The sequence below is a fragment of the Colius striatus genome, chromosome 19, assembly GCF_028858725.1.
Source record: "Colius striatus isolate bColStr4 chromosome 19, bColStr4.1.hap1, whole genome shotgun sequence".
In the NCBI taxonomy this organism is placed as follows: domain Eukaryota; kingdom Metazoa; phylum Chordata; class Aves; order Coliiformes; family Coliidae; genus Colius; species Colius striatus.
In genome coordinates, this window is record NC_084777.1 from 2,569,528 (window position 1) to 2,597,404 (window position 27,877).

Here is a 27,877-nt window from a genome sequence, read left to right on the forward strand (position 1 = left end):
TAAAATAAATATGGTTTATAATATCAAACAGTGAGAAATAAAGCACAAGCATGAAGAGCATGGTAACAGAAGTTACACTCATGACGTGTTTAATACTCAGCACTTCAGAAACCATAAAGCCTTTAATTATTTACAAGCAGCAAAAACTATCTAACATCATTTACAAAGTTGCAGCAGCCTAGTCAAGGAGTACTGGAAAGGGCCAACAAAAAAATGGAGAGACCACAATGGAAGACCTTCACTTTGCTCTGTCTAGTCAGCACGTTATTCCAGACCCTACTCTGCCCCTTTGTACACAACTCTCTGTAACGCCCGTTACCCTCCAAGGTCAATAATTACACTGCATTGCATCTCAGAGCTCAGCTCATCTCTGGGATGCTGTAGTGCCTTTTGCACTGAAGAGATACATATTCAAGTAACACTTCAAATAAAAGTAAACATGTGCAAACCAAAAGCTCCCAGGCTCCGAGACCCTCGGGGAGTGGCGTCAAACCCGAAGCGGCAGACCAACGTCAGCAGATTAGATGAGGTCACAGCTACAGAAAGCTGCTTGGAGGGATGCTGGGGGTCAAGGAGGAGAAATGGGGATATTAATAAAAAGAGGGGAAAGAAAGAAAGAAAAAGGATATACCCTGGTACCACAGACAAAGATTTAATCTGCTGAAACACAAAGACTTTGAAGGTCATAACTCAAGATTTAATATTTCAACATGAAAAGAAATCCAAGCCATTCGACTTATTTGGGCTTCTGAACCAAATGCAAATGTCTCTGTTTAAAAATTCTCTTAAATGAGGAAAACAAATCAATATATATTAATATATCACCCAAAATAAAAAAAGCCACCCACCCCATAACACACTCTTCAGTCCAGAGCATGCTGCTCCTTCAGAGGACAGGACAAGGGAAGGAGAATTACAGTTCATGATGTAATAAAAACATTAAAAGTTGTGATCCTTAAGTGCACCATCGTACAGGAGTAGAGTGCTCAGAGTGGAAATGTTCTATACCTACCAGAATCCATCTTTATTAAAGCAAACAAATCTTTAGGACACTACCTGAAACTGAACTCAGTCATAACTGTGCTCCATCCAGCTTGCCTGAAGTTTCAGCCAGGCCCATTGCAGCTAGTAGCACCTGTATGCCTCCTCATGATTGTATTCCAGGAATCTTGCAGTTTGAGAATGATTTCTTTTTGTTTCTAAAAAAAGAAAGAGACTGGCTTTTGCAATCCTTGCAATGCTTCTCCTAAGCAGATCCTGCAAGTGAACTCTGTTCTGAGCAGCAACAGTTGGGGCTTTTTTGTTTGTTTTCAGAAATCTGAGCGCTGGCCTTAGGTTGGCAGTAGGCAGAGTACAACAGTTGGTGTATTAAACAGTTCCTCAAAAAGGTCTGAAAGGAAGATTTCCCTAAAGACTGTTTAAAAAAAAACCAAACCAAACCCAAAGCACTTCACCCAAGATCTCTTCAGTCCTTCTACTGGAGTTCAGAGCTCGCCAACTTTAAGGACGACAGGGGAAAGGGAATGAGGCGGAGGGGAAACAGAACTCAATCATTTCCCAATTGGTACCGATGAAAAGCTTCAAGTAAAAGGAAATCCACTTGTTAAAGATCTTGCTACATGCACAGTCCCTCATCAGCTGAAAGCCACAGTAGTTAGCATTGGGTGTAACAGCAGATTTGTCATTCATAAAAAACAACACTGGCAATTGTTCCTTCATTCTCCACGACTCTCATCCACGGTTTCTGCTTCAGAAGCTTCTGAAAATAAAAACCCCAAAACGTGTATGGTTCTGCACATTTCATAGCAAACAGGAGGGAGGTGGTAAACATGTCTTCTTCTGATGCAACCCCACTCAGCAACCTGCTCCCCAGGAGCTCGGTGTCATTTCCGAGTCTGAGGCTTCTTTGGCACGGCGGGTCGCTTGGCTTGCCACAGGTGGTTGTGAATGGTGAGAGCATCCACGCTCACAGACATGGTTTTGGCTGGAATCACGTTAAACTGTTTTCTGTCCGAACTGTACTTATAAAGTTTGTCAATCATTTTCTTGGTGATGCTCTTTGGCCCTGTTCCAGTCAGCTTGTAGATTTCTTCAGTGTCAGGATAGTAGCAATAAAGTGCTCTAAACTGGCAGCCAGCGTCACGGAACAAAATGATGTAGTGGTTGGCATCACATTTCTCTAGTTCCTGCATTAAAAAAGGAAACAAACACATCCATAGATTGTTCACAGGGAAAACTCTCATATTCTGCCAAGCTTTAAGCTGGCATATAGAGCTACAAAAGGGTTTGATGGTTTTTGAAACACTAGATGAGCAACTGTAATTTGCAGTCCTTCTCTGAACTTGTGAGTTTCACTCTTAAGACAGAATCATGAGTCCATTTGGTGATGGGAAGGATTCTCTGTACAGGTACATGCTAGGGAAGAGCATTCTAGAACAGAAGAGGTTCCAGAGAAACACAAGGAAAAAATTCCTCATTGTTGAGGTGAGGGAGCACTGGCAGGGGCTGCCCAGATGGGCTGTGGAGTCTCCTTCTCTGGAGACATTCAAACACACATGGATGAGTTCCTGTGTGACCCACTCTAGGTGGTCCTGCTCTGGCAGGGGGGTTGGAGGTGCCTTCCAACTCCTAAGGTTCTGTGATTCACCACAGTGCATCAGGGGACTGTGAAATGAGCACTGCAGAGACATTTTATTGGGACACATTCATAGTTTGGTATGTTAATGTTTACCTCTAATATCGAATTCTTATGTGGCTCGTTCACTTTTCCAGCAAGACAGCAATGAGAGATAGCATTGTGAATAATGTGTTTGTTTGATTTGCTGCTGGGCTCCTTAAATAATTTTGGACCTAAGGAAGATAAAGAAGTAAAAATTATTCACCTTACACTGATGAACATGAGATCTTCATCAAAATGACAGAAAACCAAACCAAACCCAACCCTCAAATATCCCTTTTTACAATAACAACTTACTTGTAGAGATGCTGGACAGAACACAACACACCTGAGAGCTCCTCAAAAATCAGTGTGGCAGCACATCAAACACACCACAGGTTTTTATGACCTGCCCTTCACAGCAAAGCCCCAAACCAAAGCCAAAGGGTCACCTGTGTATTCTGCCACTGAAGCAATAGAAGAGGCTGTTGATGCGTTCTCCCAGTCCCTCTCTGTGTTTCTGCTCGGATTTCTGCTCAGGATTGGTAAGGACTCCATTGACTCAACTCTGAGGGGGGAAATAAATATAAAAATGACAAGATTTTATTACTTTTCCCTCCAATCTTGCAGAAATTCACCAGTTGCTGGTCTCTAATGGAATGGGCCATTGTCTCTTTTCCCCCTTAACCAACCAGGTTCTCCCCGCTGGATTATCAAAGCAAGATTCTATTATTCCTTTGGGAGAAAACAAAGTAAAACTGCGAGTTTGTACAGAACATGGGAGCTGGCAGGCACATAAAGCAGCAGATGGATTCCCCAATTACTGTTGTGCCTCTGTGAACTGGAACAAACACCACTGAATCCCCAGAGTTTTCATTTCTTACTACACTGTGAAACAAAAGCTTCGAATGAAGCCCGGCTCTACCTCTGAGACGGCGTGCCACCGGAGTGAATGCTTTCAGGTTCAGTTGTTGCTGCTGAGGCCAAAGACAGACTGGAACCAGACTGAGCACTGCTCAAATTATCAGCTAGAAAAGAAAAGAGGAAATGTGAAACACATTTTGTTGAAGCAGATCTGCACACTCGGTGAGAGCAAACAACTCCAACCCCTTACGTGTGGAAGAACACTTTGTCCCCGAATCGCTGTAGGATTCCTCACGATGGACTGACTTGGGCCTGGGTTTTTTGGGCTTTGATTTGGGCTTTCCAAGCCCTTGCTCCTCCAAAATTTGCTGCTGTTTTTTCCTCAGATATTCTTGTTTGATAAGTTCTCTTCGAGCCTTCTCCTCTTCTTTCCGTATTCGGTCCTCCTCCGCTTTGCGACTGGGAAGCAAACACAGTATTACATTAAACACAGAACAGTTTTCCTCATCTTAAAGAGAAAGGGAAGAATTCTTTCCCACAGATTATTACCGAGCTTCATCTCTTTTTTGCTCAACCTCAGCCTCCAGCTGCTGTTTCCGGATCCGAGCCTCCTCAGCTTTGCGCTGCTGCTTCAGAAGGAACGCCGCACGCTTCTTGGCCAGCTCGTCCTCTGCTTTCTGCTCGTCCTGCAAAATTCATGGGCACAGGGAGAACACAAAATACATGAAGCTAGACATCACAGAGTTGCTGAATTGCCTATTACTTGAAGAAATCACTGCACTGAACTTTTTGTTGCTCAGGAAAGGTTTCCAAGGCGGTTTTAGCGTTCCTTTAAGTGTGTGAGGAGGTAAAGAAAGGGTTTCACCTCACTCTGACGGGTTCTAAAGTATGCTTAATAATCACAAAACCTTCCAGAACTGCAAAGTACAGTGAAACTACCATGTGGGCTACGATGCAGAGCACTAATAACCCCAGCCTAATGGGAACCTTTGAGACAGTCAATACTAAATCGTGTAGCCACAAGTTACAGCCATTGAGACTGAGGCTGCCTCACTCGACTTCCTTGAAAGAGAGATTAAAACACAAAGTCTTGTCCCATCAGCACCTTTAAGGTATTTACAATAATGACCACAGAGCACAAATGAAGACACTAAATGTTCTGACAGGAGGAACAGAGACATTTCAAAATCATCCAGCCCAACAATGTAAGAATTACCACTGTACAAAAGCAACAGCTTAACAACAACCCTTTCCCCAAGGCAGAGCTGGGTGTGAAATGAAAAACATCACTTGAATTTAACATGTTTTCATCATGAGCCCCAGTAATTGCTTCTGACAGTCCACAGCAGCATTTAACTGCTCACTTGCATCAACAGCCACACAACAAGTTCTCCGTTAGAGCCTTTAGGCTGCTCAAAATCGGAGAAATCTGGGTGCAAATGCCAAGAAACCCCCAGTTCAGACTCTCAGGTCCCTGATTAGTTTCAAAACCTGTTGAGCAGGCTTTGACTGGACATGTGTGCCTGGTCAGAATTTTCTCTTTCAGTTGATCCAGGTGCACAAAATGCTGGGATTTGACACAGGAAAACCCTGCTCCTGCACCCCGTGATTCTTTTGCACTAAGCATTTACGACAGGTTTGTCTGTCTGTTTCTCAGAAGAAAACTAAGGGAAAGGGAAGAGAAGCAGGGTTGATCCCGGTTCCTAGTAGAGTTAACAAGAGCCAGGATTTCACACATTAAGTCAAAAGCTTTTTTTTCTCCACCAGTCAATTCTTCTCCAATGCAGTTTTTAAAGATTCCCAACCCTGCAACCAAAATGTTTCGAGTTCCATCAGAACACTGAAGTGGACAAAACCAGCTTCAATGCTGGTAAACGTGTAACAACCACCAAATACAGAAAAGCAATATACTTACCTTGAAGAAAAACCCCACACCAGACTTCTGATCACCTTCACTAATTATATCCGTAGAACTATCCTGGTTTTCGAGTTCTCCTTCATCTGGAGCTTTTAAGTCAGACAAGTCTACCTCAATGAGATTGGCCTTGCTTCTCAGTGGCTCATCCACCGGGACATTTTCTTTTCCTGAGCCATCTGAAGAATTCAAGCCTGTTTCCTTGAAGCTGTTATTCACCTCTTTGCTCATTTCAGAAATGATGTTTGCATCTTTGGAGTTGGAGAGAACAAGAGACCGCTGGTTGCTCTCATCATGAAGCCTATAGCTTTCAAAGAAACACTTGTCTTGAGGACCGCTTCCAAGATCAGGGCTGCCTTCCAAGCCGATCTCTGTTGGAGTCTTTGACAAGCTATTGGATGGAAACGGTCTTAAATGCGCTAAGGTTTCCAGACTTTGGGTCGGGGTTTTCACACGTGCTGAGTTTTGTGCTCTGTCCTTAGGGACTTTCAGGTCAGCTGGTCTGCCTGCTCGAGGACTCCTTCCCTGGCCGAAGCGAGGGGGTTTACGGAGGCTGTTCATTCCAGTCGGAGACAGGGGCTCCACAAAATGAATCGATGGTTTCACCTTTTGGTCCTGAGAGTTACTTCTGGCTCCTGGTGACGGCACCGTCGGAGACTTCATGAGGAGTTCCTGTTGCTGAGAAATCTTTAATATAGCCTGCTGGAGTGTACTGATGGATTCATTTAGTTTCTCAATAGAAAGATCACACTCATTAATCTCCACATCCGTGACGCTGTCTTCTAGGAGGGCAACGGAAATCAGCTTACTTTTTTCCAGGTCATGTATAGCAGCAGAGTCTTTTGTTTTGTGTTGCTCAGCAAAAGCCAGGCTCTCTTGCATTTTTGCTTTCGTTACCTCTTGAGAATCATGAAGCATTTCTTCCCTCTCCTCCTCTTTCACAAGAAACTCCTCGGATTTGGAACCCAAAGAAACCTCGTCGACGTCTTCGCCGTTGTGCCGAGAGTATTCTTTTGCAAAGTGTTCTGGTTTCAGAGGTTGTGGAGAATCAGGGGACTTCCCTTTTTTAACAACATGCAAGAAAGCTGCCTTGCCCAATTTTAGTCGCTGCCTTGCTGATAAGGCTTCCATCTTCTTCTTCTGAGCCTCTATCGCCCTTCGTTTCTCTTCCAACTGCATATGAAGCTGCACCAACTCAGAAGCTAAGAGATTAACGTTGTCTTTATTTTGGCTGTTGGGGCTCTGCTCTCGCTTTTGTTTCCACGTGGTCAGTGGTGCTGGGCAGCTCTCTGACCCATCTGGGGTGGTCTTCTGGGAGCTACTTGTGCTGGATTTCGTTTCGTAGCTATTAAGTCTCTGGAGCTTTCGCTCAGCGAAATTGGTCATTCGGACACTGCCACTGGCCATGGACACACTGCTGACTTGAGAAGTTGTACTCAGACAGGGGCTGGAACGTCCACTGGCATCATCCTTATCTTCATGTTCTTTTACCTTCATATCTTCTTGCAGTTTTGCAGATTCTTCCTCGCCGATGTATTTGGCGATGACGGGATGGTCGTCTATCACCACCAAATCCTGGTCAGCATCTTCTATGTCTAAGAGATCTGAATCAGAGTCGTGCCTCACCATAGTCCATGTAGTATCAGGAACACGGGAGTTGAGGCTTTTCACATAACTTACATTGACTTTACCTGCTATGTCATCATCAGATTTAGCAGCATGAAGGAAAAACCCTCCAGTGGATAGCTCCCGAGTGGAAGGATCTAAACTGCTACTAGCCAAAGGTCTGGAAGCTTCTAAACCTGCCTCTGCCAGTGCCACTGAATCTGCAGCACTGGGGTCTGCAACTGGAGTGAAATCAGAACTGGAAATAGGAGTAAAAGTCCTGTTGAGGTCATGCTCACCATGAGTGCTATTTGTTTTCTTGCGGATCAAAGGCAAGTGTCCTTCATTTAACCTCTTTGTTACAAAACTCCTTTGTTTCCCCTCCCCACATTCATCCTCTTTGTTGATTATCTGTTTTTCCTTTGCTGGTTTTAGAACAGCAGGCATTAAAGGCTCCAAGTAAAAACTGTCTGCTTTGCTTTCTGAAGCCTCGCTGTTTGTTTTTGGAGACCACGTAGTGGCAACAATGCTGGGCACCCTGGCTGAAGCATTCTGCAGCTCACCCTCGCCACGGCTTGGCCTTTCTTCAGGTCTGATGATTGCAATCAGCTCTTCATCCTCGTCCTCCATTTCAACATTGTTCAGCAAGCTCTTCCCGTTAGTTTTCACTGACTGGGGATGGGGCTGGTTTTTTGGAGTTACATTAACGATGTTTGAAGCAAGACTGTCTTTGCTGATTGATCTGGCCAGACTAATGCTGTCACCAGACCCAGGGTCCACATCGCTGCTGGCAGAGTGATGAAGAGCAAATGGTGTTGGCTGAGACAGAGGCCTGGAAGAGATAAGAAACAGCCTACTGATGCTTAAGCACAAAAAGTCCCCATTTGTTGAACTAAGGACTCTGACACACATAGCTAACATTTCTGCTCCACTGTATCCTGTGTCAAAAGTGACCAGCAACACCAAACAGCAACTTCAGACACTTCAGTTTTCATCAGGGCTTACTGAAAATCATGTTTAGCCTATTTCAATTGCAACCCTGAAGTCAGTCATCTCTGAAAAGGTATGTCACAAGAAGAAAGTGAAGCAGTTCTCATTCCAGTTCTAAGGAAGTGATACCACAGGTCTACAGTGAAGTTCTCACAGTGTCCTTTCATTAAACAGCATTTTAACACTTGAATGCATCTGTTACCTGGGTTTCCTCTCTGGCCATGCAAGGACTGAACCTCGTGGCTGCCCGTCAACACGGGTCAGAGAATTCGAGCGATGCCGATGACCTGCAATATGGTTTCAATTGTTAATGGTTTAGAAGTGGTCTTTAAACTCCCACTTTGATGTCACTTCATGGCAAACTTAATAAACTCTTTCACCAAGAGATGGCAGCAGCAAACAGATCTGCTGAAATAGCAACCAAAGACAGCCAAAGCCTGAAAAATTACAGGGACAAGTGACCACACAGAGGTATCTACTCCTGGGTTTCCAAACATGAAACTGTTCCATTTCATTTCCTCATCACCCCCTAAGCTGAAAAAAGAAGTGCTCACTGCACTGCATGTTAGAGCCCAAGCAGCTGGAATGTTTGGTTGGTACATTAGCTGACAAAACACTCTGAGCATCTCTGGGTAAGTACAAAACCAAGGTTGTCAGTAATTAAAACAACGTTTAGGCAAAATTTGTCTCACTAGAGTGAGTCTGTGATTATGGACAACAATTTCACTTCCCAAGACTTTGCTTAGCCTGATGAACGTTTGATAAGTGATTTTTTCCTTTCTTTTCACCAGTTTGGCATTATTGATCTTCAGTTTTTATACTTGATAAGATCATTTGTCAGAGGAAAAAAGAATCTAGTAGCTTTCTTAAAAGATCTTTCTTAAAAGATCTTTTCACTATTGTATTGGCATTGATGGTCATTTGTCTGTTGAAATGCAAATTCAAGGTAGACTTACCAGGGCTGTCCTCTCCCTGTAAAGATTTTTGTTGCTTTTGTCTCAAAGGGAGCAGTGGATGGGAAGGGCTAAAAGCAGGGCTTCCTCCTTTGCCACTAAAAGCAAAAATTCATTACAAGAAGGGTTTTTTAATAAGGAGAAAAATGATATAGCTGCAAAGTGACATTGGTAATACTCACCCCCAGCCTCTTCAAAACAGTAATATATTGTTAATTCTAAAGAAGTTGCTTAGAGAAGAAAAGGCTTCCAAATGTAATGGTATAAAAGCAAACCCTCTACCTGAAATCAGACTGTTCAAGTACAGGAGACTTAAATGCAGCCTATATAAACTGTAGGCTAGAGACAAAGGCTGAAACAACTTCTTGGTTGTCATCAAGCTTAGGTCAGCTGAAAAACCTTGTTATTATCTTTTGTGTACATTAGATTCAATCTAACTTTGTTTCCATATCCCCATTTATAGAATACAGCTGGCAAAGATGAGCTGCTTGAACAGTTTTCATGTTTCACATTTCTCCCAGAAATAGAAGTTGGACTAACTTCTCCTATAATGCAATGGTGACATTTACTGGTGGGGCTTATTGGCATTTGCCAAAGATCAAACATAACAGTGCAAAGTATTTCTTTGGACTTGGGAACTGAGAGACTGACTGCACACGACTCCAGCTCGCTCCATTTGGAGCAAAATGAGAACGTTTAGCAGGTTATCCAAGGGGAAGCACAAAGTGTATAAACAACATGAAAGCAGACTTACAGATAGTCAGGCTCCTCAGGGTGCAGGTAGTACCTGCTGCAAGCTTCAGGGCCTGGCTGAGCTGAGGGCTGCAGGTCTGCTGGGCTGGCAGCAGCAGGGCTGGCCATGAAACTCCGCTTGGTTGCATTGGAAATGGGAACAGGTGGCCGGCTGCTCTTCTGCTGCAACACTGTTTTAACTGTGCAGATATGTGTAACATTAACACAGCTCACACTAGCCATTACAATAACAAAGCAATATGTTAGAAGAACTTCACGAAGGAACAAAAATGAAGAACACTAAAATGAAACAGTAGAGTGCTAGATTTTATTTAAAACACCTTATGGAAATGAAAGTTTAAATAATTAATAGTTTTAGGGGGAAAAAATGCACCTGCCCACCTCATTCAAACTATCAGAACTCAGCTGGATCTAGGACTAACTTCCTTTCCACTTTTACTGCTTTCAAATATCCCCAGCAAGCAGAAAACTTGAGTAGGAACAGAACTCCAGAGGAAATATCACTGTGCAACACTTTCATAGTGATGTGTTTTAAACAACATGTTAACATTTATCAAGAGTCCAAAGAACTTACCATCTTTTATTTCCTGAATATCTCTTGGTTGTACAAAGTCTGGTTTGACATTCTCAAACCACCAGAAGAGTTCTGCGATGAATACCATGACGTTAGGCTAAAACAGGGAAAAGGAAAACACACCTCACAGTAACAAACCACTCCAGATCCATTCATAGGTTGTTGAAAATACATCCTTCGTTACATTTCTTACCTTTAAAACCAAAGGAGCATATAACATGTCCTCCAGTGTTAGGTAAAAGCATTTGTTTAGATATTCATTTGAGAATTCTCTCAGAAGCTGGATGTTGTAGAGGCTGTCTGCAATGGAAGTTACCTCCTTCAAACAAATATCTACAAAGGGGAGAAAGAGTAAGTTATGGCACTGCCTCAGTGAATTAAACTCTCCACAGTTAACAGAAACACTACATATAGGAACTTCACACACTTCTTATACACCAACATTTAATTGGCCACCAGTGACATTTCTCTGCCTGTTATGTACCAGAGGGATAGGAAAAGGAGGAAGAGCACAGATAAAACAGTATCAATTTTGCCTTCAATTTAGAATCCACATAGGATTCTGCCTGTTGCAGCAACAGAAAAGGTAAGCAGGCTACAAAGACCACACATCATAACAAATTACAGAAGCAATTAGAAACAGACATCTTGATTTGCAAATAATAAAAGGTTACTCCTAGGGTTCACAGTGCTGGTTCCTTCTGAAACCATTCAGGAGCTCTGCAAGGTACAAGATATCTGAGAATTTAAAAAGCCAAGACAAAGCATTGATTTGTAGAAGTCAGATGCAACAAGGACTTTGAATTACTAAGAAAAACATTTTCTGGGAAAGAGAACCCTCATGTCTGATATGCTGAAGAGAGACAATTACTGAAGACTGGGAGAAACTATGCTAAAATCTAGATTCTAAGATGTCAAACTAGATACTCCTCCAGAGGGAGATGAGAATTAACAGCTAACAGAAGGAGACAGGTATTCCTTTTTTATGGGCTACTGAAACCAAGCTCAGTTATTTCAACAAAGAAAGCGATATCACCTAGCTCTAGAAAAGATTCTTTTGTAGCTCATGATATGCAGAGCTGAGCCTTTTAAATACAGCCATACAAAAATAAAGAAACCAAAGAGAAGTTACTTTTTAAATACACTGCAGCAGATTCCACATGTGACCTGACTTCAACTTGCTGCAGACCACTACCTATTAGATGTGTTGCACTTTGATTTAAGAATATCTTTCTAGTTCAGCTTCCAAAGGTTGAAGAATTTCATTTTCTTTTAGAAATCTGTATGACATACCCTCTAGTTTCATTTGCTCTGGACAATAATAGTGTATCACAGCTAGAAGAGCAGCACCATCACTACCATCCTTCATCAAATCTTCAAGCAGAGGGAAGTAAGGTAATTGCCTGCTTGAAAGATGGTCTCTTCGGTAACGCACCTACCGAGAGAAAACAAGTGTTCACAGGAAGAAAACCAAAGGAAAACAGAAGGGTTAAGCACTGAAACCTCTTTACGGTGGATCCTTCATAGCATTCTGCTCTACATCAAAAACCATTTCCAAAGGTACACTTTTCTCTCAATGGAAGCCAATTCTGAAGAATGCAGCGCTTTCCTTTTGATAATCCTCCTCATATCTGGAAGCAAGCTGGATTCCTAGCTTCATTCACACATTGGCTCTTATTGCAAGAAATTTAAGTCAAAAATCCTTCTAACACAGTTGCATGAATGCAGCAGATCCAAAGAAAGAGACACAGGTAGCTACAAAAAACATAGAAAGCTTGGGGAAAACAAAACACGTGGCCAAAAAGATAATTCCGATGAGCTAGTGATTTCTCACCCCACATCCACAGACCTGCCACCACGTCCAGACAGCAAAGCTCTCTCAGAGACATGGCTGGCAAGCCAGTATCCAACACTAATGTCATGCAAATGAAAAATGCATGGCCTTTTGCAAAAAAAAAAGGGGCAGCAAGAGGAGCAAGGCAGCCTTTTACATCAACAGCAAAACTCTCCCTGGTTCTGCCACAGACCAAGAGCAAACGCTTCTTCAAACCAGTCCCCATGTACATTGGATCACAGCTGAAGAGCAGCTACAGCCAGTCAACTAAACAACAAACCTTGCCATTGCCTCTTGCAATTTTTGCAAGAGTTTTAGTGCTGCTATGTACTAAGCATCCACATGCTCATTGGACTAGAAGGCTGCATCTAAGTTTAAGCAGTAAAGCCACGGGACAAGCATAAGAACATCACACTGCAGAGCCGAGCAGAAATACCTGTCAGTGTTGGAGAAAGATGCCTTTTACACTTAAGCCCATGTATATCACTTAGCATTTAAAAACTATCTTGACTGATGCTCTGGCCTAACATGCAGCTATACAGAATGTATTCAGTAACCAGAAGAAAGTTGGATTTTACCAATGGTATCATACACTTTCCAAGACAACCTCAGAAAGCTCTCTCTACAAACACACACACACACAGAGTCATGTGTCAATTTAGGATGGCACAGGCTGGAAAAAAAAAGTCTGTTCAAAGGAACAACAATCACTTATAATCAGAGAAATAAGAATCAGTTTTGTTTTGCACAAATACAAGCATGTTATGTGACGTGTCCCTGGTAAGGCAAGTGACTCTCAAAGCTATCTCTACATGCTAATGCTATTTTTCCTGTCCTTTTATCAGCTGCAAATTATGAGGTTTTTTTCCCCAGCCTGGAGCACTGCACAAATATGAAATGGAATGTGAATCATACTGTACCACACGAGCATATTCCACTGGTTCCAGCATGCAGTGGGATACGGCATGCATCAGATCAGGCTTACACGAAAAGAAACAGTGAGACACATGATGGTGATTATTCAACAGAGAAACAAAATCAAAGGCATTAGCAACATCCATTATGCACTGGAGATGTGGTCATTGCAGCTGAAAAAAATTAGTATGCACACTAAGGTGAACTGGTTAGCTTAAAAGGTTCATCATTTTAGTTGAAGTAAGCATATTAAAGACAAGCCTCAGAAATGTCTTTCACTTTAGTTCTTCCTTTATTTCAAGTAGACACAAAAATTGGTGAAAAAAAACCCAAAACCGGTCTTCTATGGACTTATTTTTAGTTCCCTACTTTTGGCTCAACTGTTGTTCTCTGAATCACTCAGTCTCTCACACTGAAAATTCTGAATTCTTTCTCACGGTCCAAGGTGAGTTTTGATTTGTCCCTCTGCCCATGCACACAATTAATGACATTTGTGTGCACTAAAGTGCAGAAATGGCTGTTGCTGAAATACAGATAACTCTATAGTTTAAAAAAAAAAAAACACAAAAGAAAGAGAAATACAGAAGTGACAGTGTGACAACTACTATGGTGACTGCACAATCTGTCAGTAAACCAGTGTAAGCTAAGTGGTACCGGACTAGCCGTGGGATAACCTTGGTCTACTCCTTCCTTTACTATCAACTTGCTCAGCAAAACCCTGCAAATCAGTTCCATTCAGGTAGTTTCTTCAACTCTCACAAAGTTATCTCTAAACAAAACATAACCTACTCAACTCAGTTTCCTCAAGAGGCTGGCACATGCGTGCCTCAAACACAGATGTGCTCTTTAAGCACATCTTTAAGCTCTAGGACATATGGGATAAGCACTAGGTCAATACTCTGTTACATACTGGCACAGGCCATTAAATGAGACTGGAAGACAGGGCTCTGCCACAGATCTTATTAGCCTGTATGTCCCCACTCAAATTTCCTTTATTTCAAATGTTTACTGTGGTCCACACATTTGGGTCAAACAAATGAAGGATTATAAGACAGAGCAGCAGGACTGAACTCTCTGTGGGAAGGCAGAGAGATTGTGGGGATTGGTAACTGCTCCATCACACCTTTTCCAAGTGTGCTGCTCTTAGGAATTTGCAAGTGAGGCAACACCTCTCCTCTTCCCAGAAAGAAAATAGCAAATACTAAATCCAGCAAGTGCAGGAGAGAGGGTATCGAGGCCAAGGAAAGCAAAGGAACAAAGAAACATCTCTGCAGGTTGAAACAAACCCAGGTGGTAGGGGTTGAAAGGGACCTTTCTATAGTGGAATTGACATTCCATTTTCACACTTCATCATAAAGAAAAGAAGTATTTTGCTCTGATATGTGAACCATCTTTCTTCTGACTTTGCCAGCTCCAGTCTCATTAATTTAGTATACAATTCCAGCAACTGTGATAACAGGGCCACTCTGGTTTGTCAAGTCTCCTCACTCCATTCTCAATGAATAACAGTGTTCTGGTTTTGATAGACTCACAAGAGCAGGTGCAAGAGCATTATTTAATGACTGACTGCAAGCATCTTAACTATGGATCCAAAGATTAAGCAACCATTTAAACCAACCAGCTTTTATAATCACCTTAGTGCTGTGATCAATCGCCCACTTACAACAGCAGCAAACCCAACCATTTACATGGCTTTTAATGTTCTAGGGGTTTTTGCTGCTACTCCATATCCTTTCCTGTGGAAACAATCTTGAAATGCTGTGAAGTGATTATGCTAAATGCTGTACAGTATGCAGAAACCATGGCATGAAAACTAAGCCTGATGACCAAAAAAGGTTACACGGTGGTTTTTTTTCAAACACCATCTAAGAAGCATTGTGATGGAAGCAAAACACTCTGAAGAAATTGAAAAAGCCATGATTTTGTGGATGACAACTGGTGTAAAAGTGGTTCACTTACAGGTACTAATTTCCAATACCATTTGGAAGGAGACTGCTCAGGAAGCAAGGAAAGGAACGTAGGAATAGGAAAGGAACATCAGCAATGCAAGTTAAGAGCAGTAATACTTAAATGCACTTCAGCAATAAACACTTTCATATTTCAGAGGAGTTGATAGTCCAGAAATTCAGATTTAAAAATATTAAAGTGAGACTCACAAGTCAATAGAGAGTCCAATGGTTCAAGTTCGTTAAACAGCTGAACAGCTCTTTAGCCCCTTGTCACTGAAGGACATGATTTCACATAAAAGGCACAGAAAACACCTTGGCCACTAATATGAAAGTTAGACAACTGTGCCTTGTTTGCATGTCACACTTATCTCCTTTGCACAGCAACATCAATTTGAGGGAAGAACTCAGCAGTTTTCCTTAAGGCTTCATCATATCATAAATTGGGAGCTCAAATAGCTGATGAACATTACGTTTGAGAAAGATGTATTTTACATTGCCAGAAATGAAAGTGTCCTGTGTTTTGCAATGTTAGTGCATTGTGCTGTCATTTCAAGGGGAAAAGATAGAAAAAAAACCCTATAAACACACACAAATAACATCTGAATGCCACAAGTATGCCTACTAGACAGAACTTGAATAGGTCTCTGCATATAGACAAGTAACCCATGCAAAATGAATATGCCCCAAGAGCTTCCAAAATATATCATATATATTTTGTGCTGTGAAAGTTGAGTCATATTTACCCATGTGAAGTTCAAATAAGTTCTTTTAAGCTGAAACACACATTATTTCAATCCAACTGAAAGAAGATACCAGTGGGTTTGAAAGGTAAGGAAAGGCACTGGTGAAAAGACACGAAAAAAATGGCATGCACAAAATTTCAGGACCTTTGAGGACTGAGTTCCTCACATGGCTCTGACAAAGAAAATATCTAGATGCCTGCATTTAAATCCATTAATCATCAATACACAACATCACAACTGAAGACAAATTTGTTTTACCTTTTGGTGCCCTGGGCTTTCCATTAGTTGCTGTTTTAATTTAATCTCTTTCTCTGTTATCTCTCTCATTTTAAGGTTCACCTAAAAAAGGGCACAGCATAGAAAAGATATTAAAATACATCTGACTATGTTTACACCACTCAGGTTTTCTTCTTCCTCTGTTACATGTTACAACAGTTTCAGTTCAACTCACTTATTGGCAGCAGATATGATCACAAGAAGAGAATCCTGGCTTTGCAAAGGAGACATTCTCTTTGGAATGTGACTCTGTTGCCACTTGAAAAGAGTTTCAGTAATTTGGCCTCTACCCTTTGACAAGTTTCAGTATTTCTGTCAAATGTATTCAAGCTAGCTGTAATGAAGTCTATCCTGTTATTTAACATGAAACAATGCTTCACCTGACAAAAAGCCTCAGAGCAGCTTGTCTGAAAATAAAGGACCCAGTTTCTACAGTTTTTAGTTCTTAATGATCTTTTTTATCTTTAATATTGCCTTGAAAAATTACCAGCTTTATTACAACATCCCTAAAAACAGAAACTGCATTTCCTTCTAGTCTGATTCTTTCCCAATGCATATGGAAGCCTTGGGAAGCCAAGCAAGATGATGAAATTAGAATATGTTGCAATAATAAGGGAATCAAATATCATTAATGATCATCTGTATTAGGAGGATATCACACCCAACTGCCACTGCAATTGAGGTGACAAGTAACAACACAGTAGTTACAGCAGTTCTCTTCATTTGAGGTGGAAAGGATAGAAATGCACAGGTAAGAAAGATGGATGATACTCATCAGAATCCTTTTGGAAACCTGAGGAGTGACAATAAGAAACAGGCATGCTTTTCTCAAAGCAAATCTTACCTTGTTAATCCAGAAAACCATTGCATCCTCCAAATCATAGGGCAGTTCTTTCGAGGCACTGAATGTAGAGAAACGCTTGACACTGGCCACCACCTTTTCAATGCTGATCATTTCTACAGTATAGGCCATCATAAGAGCATCAATCATTGCCATATGAGAACTCTAAAAGAAGAAAAGAATGACTATTGGAAAAGAAAATCCTTTGAGAAAATAAAACATACTATGCATTCTGTGTTTAAAATGAAGAAATCCTGAGGTTAGTGACCTAGAAACTGAGAGCTCTCCATTCCGTTAACTATTTTAAATAGTGTTAAATAAAAAGAAGATCATTAGGTGGATTTAATTAAGCTCACCATTTTGATTGGTGCACAGCCCAGATCAGATTCAGACACAGGTGTATCATCACTCTCCATGACGTAAATCCCTTTTCGAGACAGAGCCTGGATCACGGACTGGTGTCCCTGCAGCGCAGCCACCTGATCCCCCTTCAGGATGAGGCTGCAGACGCGGCAGTACAGCTCGCTGGACAGCAGCAGCTTGATCACGGGTGGTTTGATGTGCTCTTGCTCATATTGATCTATGTAAAACGGGTCCTTCAGCTCCTCTGGGACATTATCTGCAAAATGAAGGACGGTTTCAGCACGTGGCACCAGTAAGTGGCACCAGTTGGAAACCAAAGTAAGTGTTTCTGTTGGAATTCTAAAGCATTTACTCAGATGATGGGCCAAAATGTTCTGGGTGTCAGATGGGCAGAGTTTATGTACCTTCAAGGCAAAACTTGCAGCTACTGCAAGCAATATCCCAAAACATCTGTGGCACAGCAACTAAACACCTGCAATGCTTGGTCACTGAGAGGGGCTGAGCCAGCCAAACATCCTTAAATTGAAAAAGAAAACTAAGGCACCTAAAATCTTGGTTCTGAACTGTGGAAGTTCATAGAGAGACCAAAACACCCAAGTAAAACCTTGAGTATTTTACAGGCTGCAAAACAATTGGGTCTCCAGTGACCTGACTGTCTGTTTTTGTAGACAAGAGCTCTGAAGTAAACTACTGCAGCTTTTCAGCCTTTTTATACAAATGAAAGCCTACAAAGCAAAACCATTCCACTTGGATTTGGACTCATGATGGATTTTGAGCCAAGTCTAGAGTTAATTTCTTTTGCACCATTTCCACAAGCTGTCTTATGGTTTTATCAAACTGGACACAGATCCTGACTTTAGTAATCAACGTGGGAGTTAAAATTAACACCATGGACGACCTCAGCCTCACACCTTTAATTCCTAACCAATTCCTGACTCTTAAAGACTGACACTTTGGCTGCTGACCAGCACAGCTTCACAGGTGGCAGGAAAAGAAGGCACTAAGCACAACCAATATTCTGACTCTTCTAAACATGTCTTGGACATTTCAAATCCATGCTATGCTGATTGAATTTCTGCCAGTGTTAAAGGCTGTAACACTACAATATAAGGCAAGTGGCAACTGGTTACCACAGCTGAAAGTGGAAGTAAATGCTACTGTAAGCAATAGCTTGAAAAGACATAAAACAAGTTAAAAATACAGACCTCAAAATAAATACACATATTCCTATTTGGTAATCAGACTAGAAGCTATTGATCTTCATAATAATAAGAGCCTCAAGTGTGTTCTCTTAATAGATATGTCATCATTTTCAAACATAACTTTTTATCTCATGCTATTCAGTCACTGATCTTCCCCTGAAGTCACTTCAACAGTTCATTTTAAATATGTACATCTACAGTTAAAAGAATATTAATTTGGCAGCATATTTGCTTTTCATTCAGCTCATTTCCAGGATAATTAAATTTCCCCATTCCAAAAGCCTCCCACTCATTGCATATCTTTGAACTGCAAAATAAGCTGTGTGGTATTGGTACACTGCAGAGCACCTAATGTTGGTAAAGGAGAGAAAGTGAGACAAACTGTTATCCATTGCAGGAGCCAGAAGTACATCTCAACTAAAAATATGCAGCAAACTGGTGTTGTCAGAAGAGCTGTAACAGCCACTCAGTCATACAGCCATGCCTCTGGCTTTCAAACTGGAAAGCTTTTTGAAGTTTTTCAAAATTAAGGTCACTTTATTCCCTTTCTGTGACGCTGACTGATGTGACACACACAGCATAGACCAAAGATGGCTGGAAGAGACACAATAAAACCCCCCTGGCACTACATAAGTAGCATTTGTTCACGTGGGTGTCCAATTTTAGTGAAATAGATAATGAATTCAAGTATTTTTAACCTTCTTAATGCCAGTCAATCTGATCTAAAATCAAAGGCTATTGAGAGCTAATTCCATGTCACCCTCAATGCCACTTCCACAAAAAGAACTAGAGCTCCTGTTTCTAAAGACTGGGGAAAGAACCAAAAATCAAAATGTAAAGCAGCTCACATCACTCAACATTTTAGCTTCATTACAGGCAGCTACACCTTTAGCAATCAAAGACACGTTGCTTTTTACTAAAATCATTTGTGAAAGGAAATAATGGAATACTAGCTCATCAAATAGCCATCAAGCAGCACACTCCTGCAGGAGCAGTAGCACCACTCCAAGTTTTAAAGGGTTTTACAAAGCAAATTCAAAATGTCTGAAATCTGAAGTACTCAGAGGAGGGTGTCAGTAGGAACATCTGCCCCCACCAGCTCCCCAGACCCCCACTGAGCAGGGTAACCCAGGCAACGACTGAAAACTGGGCTGTGAGCAGCTGCTGGACAAAGAGCTTGGAACTCTTGCAGCATCTCAGCAGCTCCCTCACCAGCAGACATCTCACTTCTGACCTTCTTCAGGTCTCTTTTTCAGAAGGCAGACTTATTATTTTATAGAGTGTAAGTACAGATGGCAAAAAGCTTTCTCTTCAACACTCACACACTCACAGGGGATACAGCCTATTGGCCTGGTGTCTTTATACTAATTATTAGAATAGAAAAGACTCTTGGCCATGATGCTCAGACTCCTGTGTGACAGGGGCATTAAGAACTCCCATCTTCATTTTTGTTTAAACTAGCAAAATTCTAACTATTCTTAAAAGTCTTTTGTAACAATAAATGGATCTGGTTCTTAGTAATGAGATTGTCTTTCACAAAAATCAATAGACTAAAAACCAAAGCCCCATCATGTCTCTTGGCTACTGCTCTTTTATCTGAGTACACAGTCCAAAGACCTGAAATGTTTTTCTCCTGTATTGAAGAACCCTCTAACTTCATGTTTGTGATCTCTGTATAATTGCTTAAGGACTGAAAGGATCTGGATTCATCAGGATTAAAGATATGGTGGGGGGTGGAAATAACTTCTAGTACAAGGATTAATAATTTGAATATTACCATAGGAGGTGTTTATAAACATGAATCCTGCCATAACTGTTATTTATTTCACTCTAAACACCCAATTCTGTTTTCTACAGCAGTGCACACAACACTTCTGCCAGCTGAATTTGCCTACCTGTCACAGGAACAGTTCTGTAACTAAAGGCCCACAGAAAATTAATGCTCATCAAAGCTTGAGAGCTTTACTATTAACTCTACTATTTAATTTGAATTGATTTCATACTGGACATAATCATACCATCCCCATGACAGGCACAAACAAGGAAATCCATAGAAAGAACTGTAATGCAACAAGGATGCTGCAGAAGTAGGCAACACTTCAGTTGAGTAACTTCTCAGTATCATAGTTGTGGACGCTCTGTCCACAATGTAACTCTCTCAAACAGGGTAACAGCCTTCCTAGGCAGCCACAGCCAAAAACAGGCTCCAACTGAGGTCTTCAATATTTGAACTCCACATCTGAGAGTGTGAGGCACGATGTAACCTCACCTTTCACATCTGTGCTAATTATTATCTGCAGTATAATGCCACATGAAACCCTTGCAGCAGCCAGAGCTGCTCCTTACCCCAAACAAACCCCCTGAAAATGTCAAAATTCCCACAGAACTCCCCAAAACCTCAGAAACACAATTTGAGTGTTAGAACCGTTATGCACCAGAGTTACCCTAATGCTAATTTCAATAACACACTAGGGATGCACAGTAGCCACTGGTATTAGGTAGAGCTTTTCTCCCCAGTTTTTATGGATGAGGCAAACTCCAAATGTATCACATGCTTTTTGCTTCCCTCACCACAGAATGTGTCGATGCTCTTCTGGAAGAAAATGTCCCATTCTTTCCAAGTCCTACTTTCTATAAGCATCTTTTTCAACACCTTACTTTTATGACCTATAACTGAACTTAGACAGCAGGAAAATTCTGTTTATTAAAACCCCCTTTTACACATTTATGCTTTGGAATTCAGAAAAATCAACATAAAACAATCCTGAGTAACTGATTTCTAAGCTATAGCTGCAGAAATTCCTGCTTGAGCAGATTAAGAAAACATATCAAAGCAAACCAAAACCAGTCAAACCATGTCTCTCTTTTTCTGCTTACAGAAAAGGTCTCCAATACCATTTTAATTCCAAAAGAAAGTCACTTTCATGTCACTACTGCACGTTACTGAAGAGCTTGCAAACACTTTGTTTTTCCTAACGTACTTTCTGAGTTGTTACCTCGGGAAAACGTTGGCATCAAGTTCAACACAAGCTTTACAGTTGCCAGCTTTAGACAAACTGAGGTGTTCAACAGACAAAAAGCTTACAAACTGCCAGTGCTTTTATAGTAAGTTAAAACCAATGGTGCACAAGGCAATAATCAGATCTGTGAAGGCACACAGCATTAACTCATCCCTCCTAAGTTTTCTATCAAGAGTTGTTAAAGAATTTACCATGCCACACTCAAGAGCAGAGCTGACCAGGTCTCTTCCACACGTGGATTTTGTGTGTATCATACACCACGTTTCTCAGTTGCATCCAGTCAGCTTCTTACAGAGAAAAAACGCTCATTGATGTCATTTCTACAAACCCAAAACAGTAACATATTTTTTCCAAGTTTCAGCAGCATAAACACTAAGTGTTCTTGCCTTAGAGATACCTCTGCCAGCTATTTTTGTAGGAGATGAAGGACTCAAAAGGAAACCACCATAATCTCTCATGAAGCAATTCTATTCATCTGTTGCATCCCACCAATGAGTTCTCATGTCTCACAAACCTGTCAGTTCCAAGTGTAAATCATTGTGTACAACATACTTTAGAGGATTACAAAAATAACTCCATTTGTAACAATCACCAGAGAGACAATTATTGCCAGACTTTAGGGTAGGAAGCGTTTCTTTATCATCCCTCAAACACCTGATCAAAGACAATTTGCCTGATTATGATTTGATAAAGAAAAATACAAATCTGAACAAATTTGACTCATCCCTTGAGCTGGAGAAGCGGATACACCCCAGATCTTATTTTACCTCCAAGAAGCATGAAGAACTGGTTTCACATGGAAAGAGAGCCAAAGGAGTATGGTAAACAGAATAGAGCTTATTCAAATTCTGAGCAGGATTTCGTTAGTATCAGTATCTGTTCACAGAATTATTTAGTAGTGTATGGATGTCCTCTAAGCTGCAGAGCACACGCAGAAGTTACATGTTCTCAGCAATTAAGTTAGAACAGAAACTCTTGGGTGCTGCTCATTACAGAACTGCATTATAAACTAAGTGATCTATAATACTACACACGAAAATTTACATACAACAGGCAGGAAAAAAAACCCCAAACCAGGCAAAAGACTTTGCATACTGCTGGTGAGAGTGACCGCACTCCCATTAGCATATCTTTTGATCAAGGGTAAAGCCACAAACCTGGATGAAGCAGAAGAGACAAAACAGTCATTACAGAATTCTTCACCCTTGTAAACTTCACAGGAGTAATAATCAGTGTTTACAAAACGGGCACTATTAACGAAACAAATGTTTAGCTATTGAATATTTGGCAAACACAACAGTTTGCTCTAAAATGTTTGAACTATAGACCTGAGAAAAAAGCTGACAAAGCAGCAATCAGGGAATTCAAGGATTTAGGCAGTTTCACCCAGGAAACACACTCACTCTGTCCCTACCAACCAGTAACTGGGGGTAGCTGATGCAGTACTGTAAAACCTTATTGAATGGGTAAGTAGTAAGTACTTCAAAGACTTCAAAAAGCCACAACTTGCATTTCCCCTGAACTGCCCTGCATTAGTCCTCGGCTCTGCTGCCTGCATCTTGCCATAGGTCACAGGATAATATCAGTGTGATGTCTGGAAACTCTGTTAAAGATCCCAGCCCTAATGAATACATAAAACCCACCAAATTCACTTGGAAAAATCCAAACTTTACAAACTGTTTCAAAGAAACATTTGTTGCAGAGAGGGTTCTCACAGCAACCTGCCACACTGAAAGACTTCCCCATGCTCCTGTCATATCTAGACTTTAATATTATAAGAGTGATGATGGGAATGAGTTTCTTCATGAAGAAACACAGCACCAACTACACCTGCTGAGAAATCAACATTTTTCATTCTCAATGCGCTAGCTGTCTCCATGCTGAGGGCTGCTGCTGGGAGCCAGTGCTGAAGGAGAGGGTCTCCTTGCTTCTGCTCAGCTCAGTGGCATAGCGTGGCAAGCAGGGAAGAAGTGATCCCTGCCTCCCACGGGCAGCTTGCCAAGCCTCAATCAGCCTCCCACGCTTGCCTCCTGTGAACTGAAGTCCCACAAACTCAGCAGCACCCTCACTCCTCAGCCACTCACACGTTACAGATTGTCTTTTCACAGGGCCAGAGGAATTCCTTCCAGTGTACATTTGGTTCTAATCAAAGGCTGCTGTTGAAAAAAGATAATTCTTTCCTCAGAAAATTCCATTCCCTCTAACTACTGTCTCAGCTAAATGGACTTTGTAAGCTCTCCAGCGCATAGAAGGTTTCCAGATGTTTGTGTACAGATGTTTAGAGTGATCCATGATGGTACTCCCAGATTTATTTGAGAAGAGGGAGGGGGGTGGCACCAAATGAGGAAACCCCTGTCTTCACAACATCCTTCCCCTATTCTTCTGGAATCTGGACCAGGTAAGACTAAGACCTCCCTCTGGGGTCCATCTGTGACAACCAGGCAGCCACCACAGAGAGAGGAGCAGATATAGGTTTCCAGGAACAAACTGTTCAGCCCAATTCCTATCCAGGAATAGGTGTTGTCTCACTAGTGTTAAATACAGAAGGTAGCTGTGCTCAGTCATTTGGCTACCAAAATTCTCTCTTTTCATGGCCTGAAGGGAAAAAAAGTGGAATGCATTGTCAAAAGAAACAAAGCCCAAACAAGGGCTTCAACTCCAAATTGTGGGTCACGTATCCTCTCTGTAATTTGTCCTTGAGAAAAAAAGAAAAGATGAAGAATTTCCCTACTTAGATGCCAGCTTAGACGTGGAGAAGCAAAATATCCTTCAACAGTAAATAGAAAATACAGTTTCAGGTAAAACCTGCAGTGATGAATGACTTTCAGTAACAGCCTACACTAGAACCAAACGCCTGTTCTCGACTGCTCCCACACTTCAGCATGAGCTTAGCCTTACTCAGATGAAAAAGAAATCCAGGATATGCACCAGCATTTGAGAGATTAAGGCACAAAATTATGTCAATTCACATCTGTCAATTCCAAATCTAACCTGTTTGGAAAAAAACCTCCTCACTTGGCCCCTTGAAGGCAGTTACGGAAACCCTATCAGACAAGAATTACTTCAGAACATAAAAGCATTTTAATATTATAAATAGAAAGGCTTTTTTTAAAACAAAATGACCAGAATTGTCTAAAACAGCAAAAAAACACACAAAAAACCCCCAAAACATTACTCTGCATAGTGAGATTTTGTATAGCAAATTCACAATTGCCTGGGAGCTGCCCAAGACTCACTTAACAACATCCAACATCTTCAACCAAAAACACAACCCTGAGAGATGGCAAGTAATGTATGAACTTCCAACATTGTTCAGAATTATAATCACATAGGAAACCTTTTAAATCCATCTCTCTACGAATTAAAGAGACATTTCTAAGTATTTTGCAATGGCATTCCAGAAGCAGTAATGGTGACACTGTGACAATGCCTTGCAGGAGCCATTTCAAAAACCCAACCAAATTTCCATGGGCCATAGTCCTGCAAAGACACACACACACATCTTAACTCAATGGAGCTCCCTAACAACACAACCCCAAAAGCCTCAGCAAAACCGTTTTTCCCTACTGTTCATGCCTTATATCTTCTGTTAAAATGTAGTCTGGACAAGCCTAAATGCAAGAAGGAAAACTGACAAATGCTGCTACAGCCTTCTGTATACTGGAGATCACATCATTGGCATTATGAAAGGCTTCTCTCACAAAATTTTTAGTCAAAAGCAAGCCAAGTACTTACTCAACATCAGTCTGCATTGCCAAGTGCATAAACAGGCTTGCTGCTAACTGGTTAAGCGGTCCAGACACAAGCCTGAGTTCTGGAGCCTCAGAAGATGCTACTACCAAGAGGCACAAGGCCACAAAGCTGCTCTGCAGTGCAGGAGCCATGCCAGGCAATGCTAATTTAGGATTAGCTTTCTTTTGAGAAAAGAAAAAAAGAGTCATAATATAAATAGTACATCTCTATGTCTGGAATATCCATTTTATCTTCAGGAAACATTACAAACCATTCCAGCAACTGAAAAATATTTACATGAGGAAACATTCTTTCAAGTTATCAGTGTTTTACTAACACCTTCCCAAAATACACATCTGTTACACTTCATCTGATAAATGGGGGGGTTTATCTCTTGTTGCTTGGAATGAAATAGCTTCACTAACATAAAACATTATAAAGCCACGATTCTCTGTTTTCTTCACAGTCATGAGCATGGGAACACTGACAGGGATGGACACATTAAAAAAAGAAACATGATTTAGAAAAATATTCCAACAAGGGTTAATATTTAACTGCAGGAAGGGGCTGCTTCTCTACAGCCTTGTCACAAAGTAAGCTAGTGCTAATCCATTAAGCATATTATGAGTTTGGCGAATTAGACTTAGATTAACAGGGCTACCTCATTTTCCAAAACAAGATCCTGCACATGGTTTTGTCATATATTTTGTTCTGGATGAACAAACCACAAAAGCATTCAATCACATTTCTTCAAAAGGAAGCTACTTCAACTCAAGATGTATTTAGCAACTCAGAATAGACAGATCTAGCTCAAAACAAAAAAGCAGATTTCAGGAAAATGCCAGGAAAATACTGTACAAATGATACTCCAAGCATCTTTATTTCTCCATGTTTGATTGTAGAGATCTGAGACAATATGAGGGAAGGAAGAACTCCTCTGTCAAACTGCAACTCCCTGTTTAATTGATGTCACTGAACACCAGCTGCACCTGCCCATTCAACATTTCTTTTACATAAAAGAACATCACTGATCATAAATGGATTGTTTTGCAGTTCATTTTGAAACCAAAACCACAATCTGACAACAGAACAATCGTAACTGAACGTACAAAGGGTATCAAGGCCCTAGTATCTGTCAGCCAGGATGACTAGACAAGGAAACACACTAAAGCCTCTTGGCCTGGAGGGACTCTGGGCCTGCAAGCAGTGACACATGGCTCTGTGGCAGAAAGTCCACTTCACTGAAATGAGGCTTTCAACACTTTGAGGCATTTCTTTCTTCACCAACACAACTGGTGTGTGGCCACCATTAGAATTGCTGATTGCATCTCAGTTCCATTATTCCTGTTGTAGGTACCAGGAAACACAATATCACAAGAGAAGAGACTGTCATATTATTGATATTTAAAACAAAGGTGATTTAAGCCCAATTTCATTACATCTGGAACGGCAGGAGAGACAGAAAAAGCAAGAACAAAACCAACAATGACTTCCTGATAAAAGTGATCTTACCTATTCCGTAGGCTTTTGCACAGATCCACTGTAGATTAGCAGCTATTTTTGCTCTGGCTGAATCATAGAGCTCCAAAGGGACAATCTCAACTGCACTATCTGCCAGGGCATCCATTTTTCTTCTGGTACTATCTCCACCCGCACAAACATCAACATCCACCATCTAAAACAAAAACAAAAGGCAGCGGAGTTTTACCCGAGCAATCGCTCCCGTTGCGTTTGCACACCCGCACACGAGAGGAGCTGGCTGAAGGGATGGCCGGCGCGCATCCCGCCGGGCACAATACGGTAGGCTGAACCCCACAGGCCCGACATCCTCCGGGATTTGCATCGGAAGGGCTCGTTTAGCAATTTAAAATCCACTCGGAAATCAAAAGAAACCCGAGCCCAGCGCGAGCATCCCTGTTGTTGTCAGCCGCGGGTTTGCTCGCGAAAAGCCCCTCAGCACAGCTCGCCTTGGCCAGAGAAGAAAGGAGCAGCCTCGTCACCTGCCCGATCGCTACAATAAAGAAAGGCTGGGGGCTCCCCACGCCCTGGCCCCCCGCAGCCCCCGCACCGCCGTCCCCCCGGCAGCCGAACAATGCGGGCAGGTACCGCGGCCCCCGCCCGCATCGCCCCCGCCCCGCGGGGCCGCGCAAGGCCCAAGGCAGCACCTGGGGCTCCTTCCCTCGCCTCGCCCGGGAGAAGCAGCAGAGGTTTCTCGCTCGCACCCCCATCCCCGCGCCGCCCCGCACCGCTCGCCCGGCCGGGCGGCGGGAAGCCTGAGGAGGGCAGGGGGGACGGCGGCTCCCCCTCCCCGCCGCGGCCCAGCCCGCATCCCCGCCCCCACCCGGGAAGGAGGAGGAGAGGGAGGAGGAGGAGGAGGAGGGAGAGGGGCGCAGCCCACCCGGCGCCGGGAGGCTGCTCCGCACACGGGAGCCACCGAAGCCCCGGCCGCCGCTCCCCGCTCACGCCCGCCCGCCGCGGCCTACAGGCCCCGCCGCCTCACCTTTCCGCGCTACCGCTGCCTCATCCCCGGAGCGGGGGATCGGAGCGCAGGGCTGAGCCGCCACCTCCGCGGCGCCCGGAACCCCGGCGGCGCGCCCAGAGGCGGGCTGGCGGTGCTCGGCGGGCCGGGACGGGCGCCGGTGCAGGAGGGCGGCGGGGAGGGAGGGAGGGAGGGAAGAAGGGAGGAGGGAGG

The 27,877-nt window shown here is 42.3% G+C and overlaps 1 protein-coding gene across 2 annotated transcripts; it reads right to left on the minus strand.

Annotated features, from left to right (window-relative positions):
• CAMSAP1 (calmodulin regulated spectrin associated protein 1) lies at positions 1–27,822 on the minus strand. Of its 2 annotated transcripts, XR_009820056.1 has the most exons (19): positions 27,686–27,822; positions 26,698–26,860; positions 17,225–17,487; positions 16,872–17,033; positions 16,010–16,090; positions 11,604–11,745; positions 10,504–10,643; positions 10,311–10,407; positions 9,738–9,915; positions 8,987–9,081; positions 8,233–8,317; positions 5,436–7,872; positions 4,070–4,206; positions 3,771–3,979; positions 3,582–3,684; positions 3,109–3,224; positions 2,732–2,850; positions 1,057–2,186; positions 1–561 (listed from the first exon to the last, which is right to left on the minus strand). XR_009820056.1 is itself a non-coding variant. In XM_062011696.1 (18 exons), the coding sequence occupies exons 2-18, from the start codon at positions 26,858–26,860 to the stop codon at positions 1,884–1,886; spliced, it is 4,830 nt and encodes a 1,609-aa protein (XP_061867680.1). In that variant the 5' UTR covers positions 27,686–27,822; the 3' UTR covers positions 1–1,883. The 2 variants fall into 2 exon arrangements, 1 of the variants encoding a protein (XP_061867680.1); XM_062011696.1 differs by having other exon boundaries at positions 1–2,186.
• Between the last annotated feature and the right edge of the window lie 55 nt (positions 27,823–27,877).

Coding starts and splice junctions, on each gene's coding strand:
- CAMSAP1 (XM_062011696.1), bottom strand. CDS start 26,860: ATGGTGGATGTTGATGTTTGTGCGGGTGGAGATAGTACCAGAAGAAAA. Junction 10,644..11,603: donor AGAGCAAATGAAACTAGAGG/GTATGTCATACA, acceptor TCCCCTTTGTAG/ATATTTGTTTGAAGGAGGTA. Junction 9,916..10,310: donor TATTCAGGAAATAAAAGATG/GTAAGTTCTTTG, acceptor ATATCTGCACAG/TTAAAACAGTGTTGCAGCAG.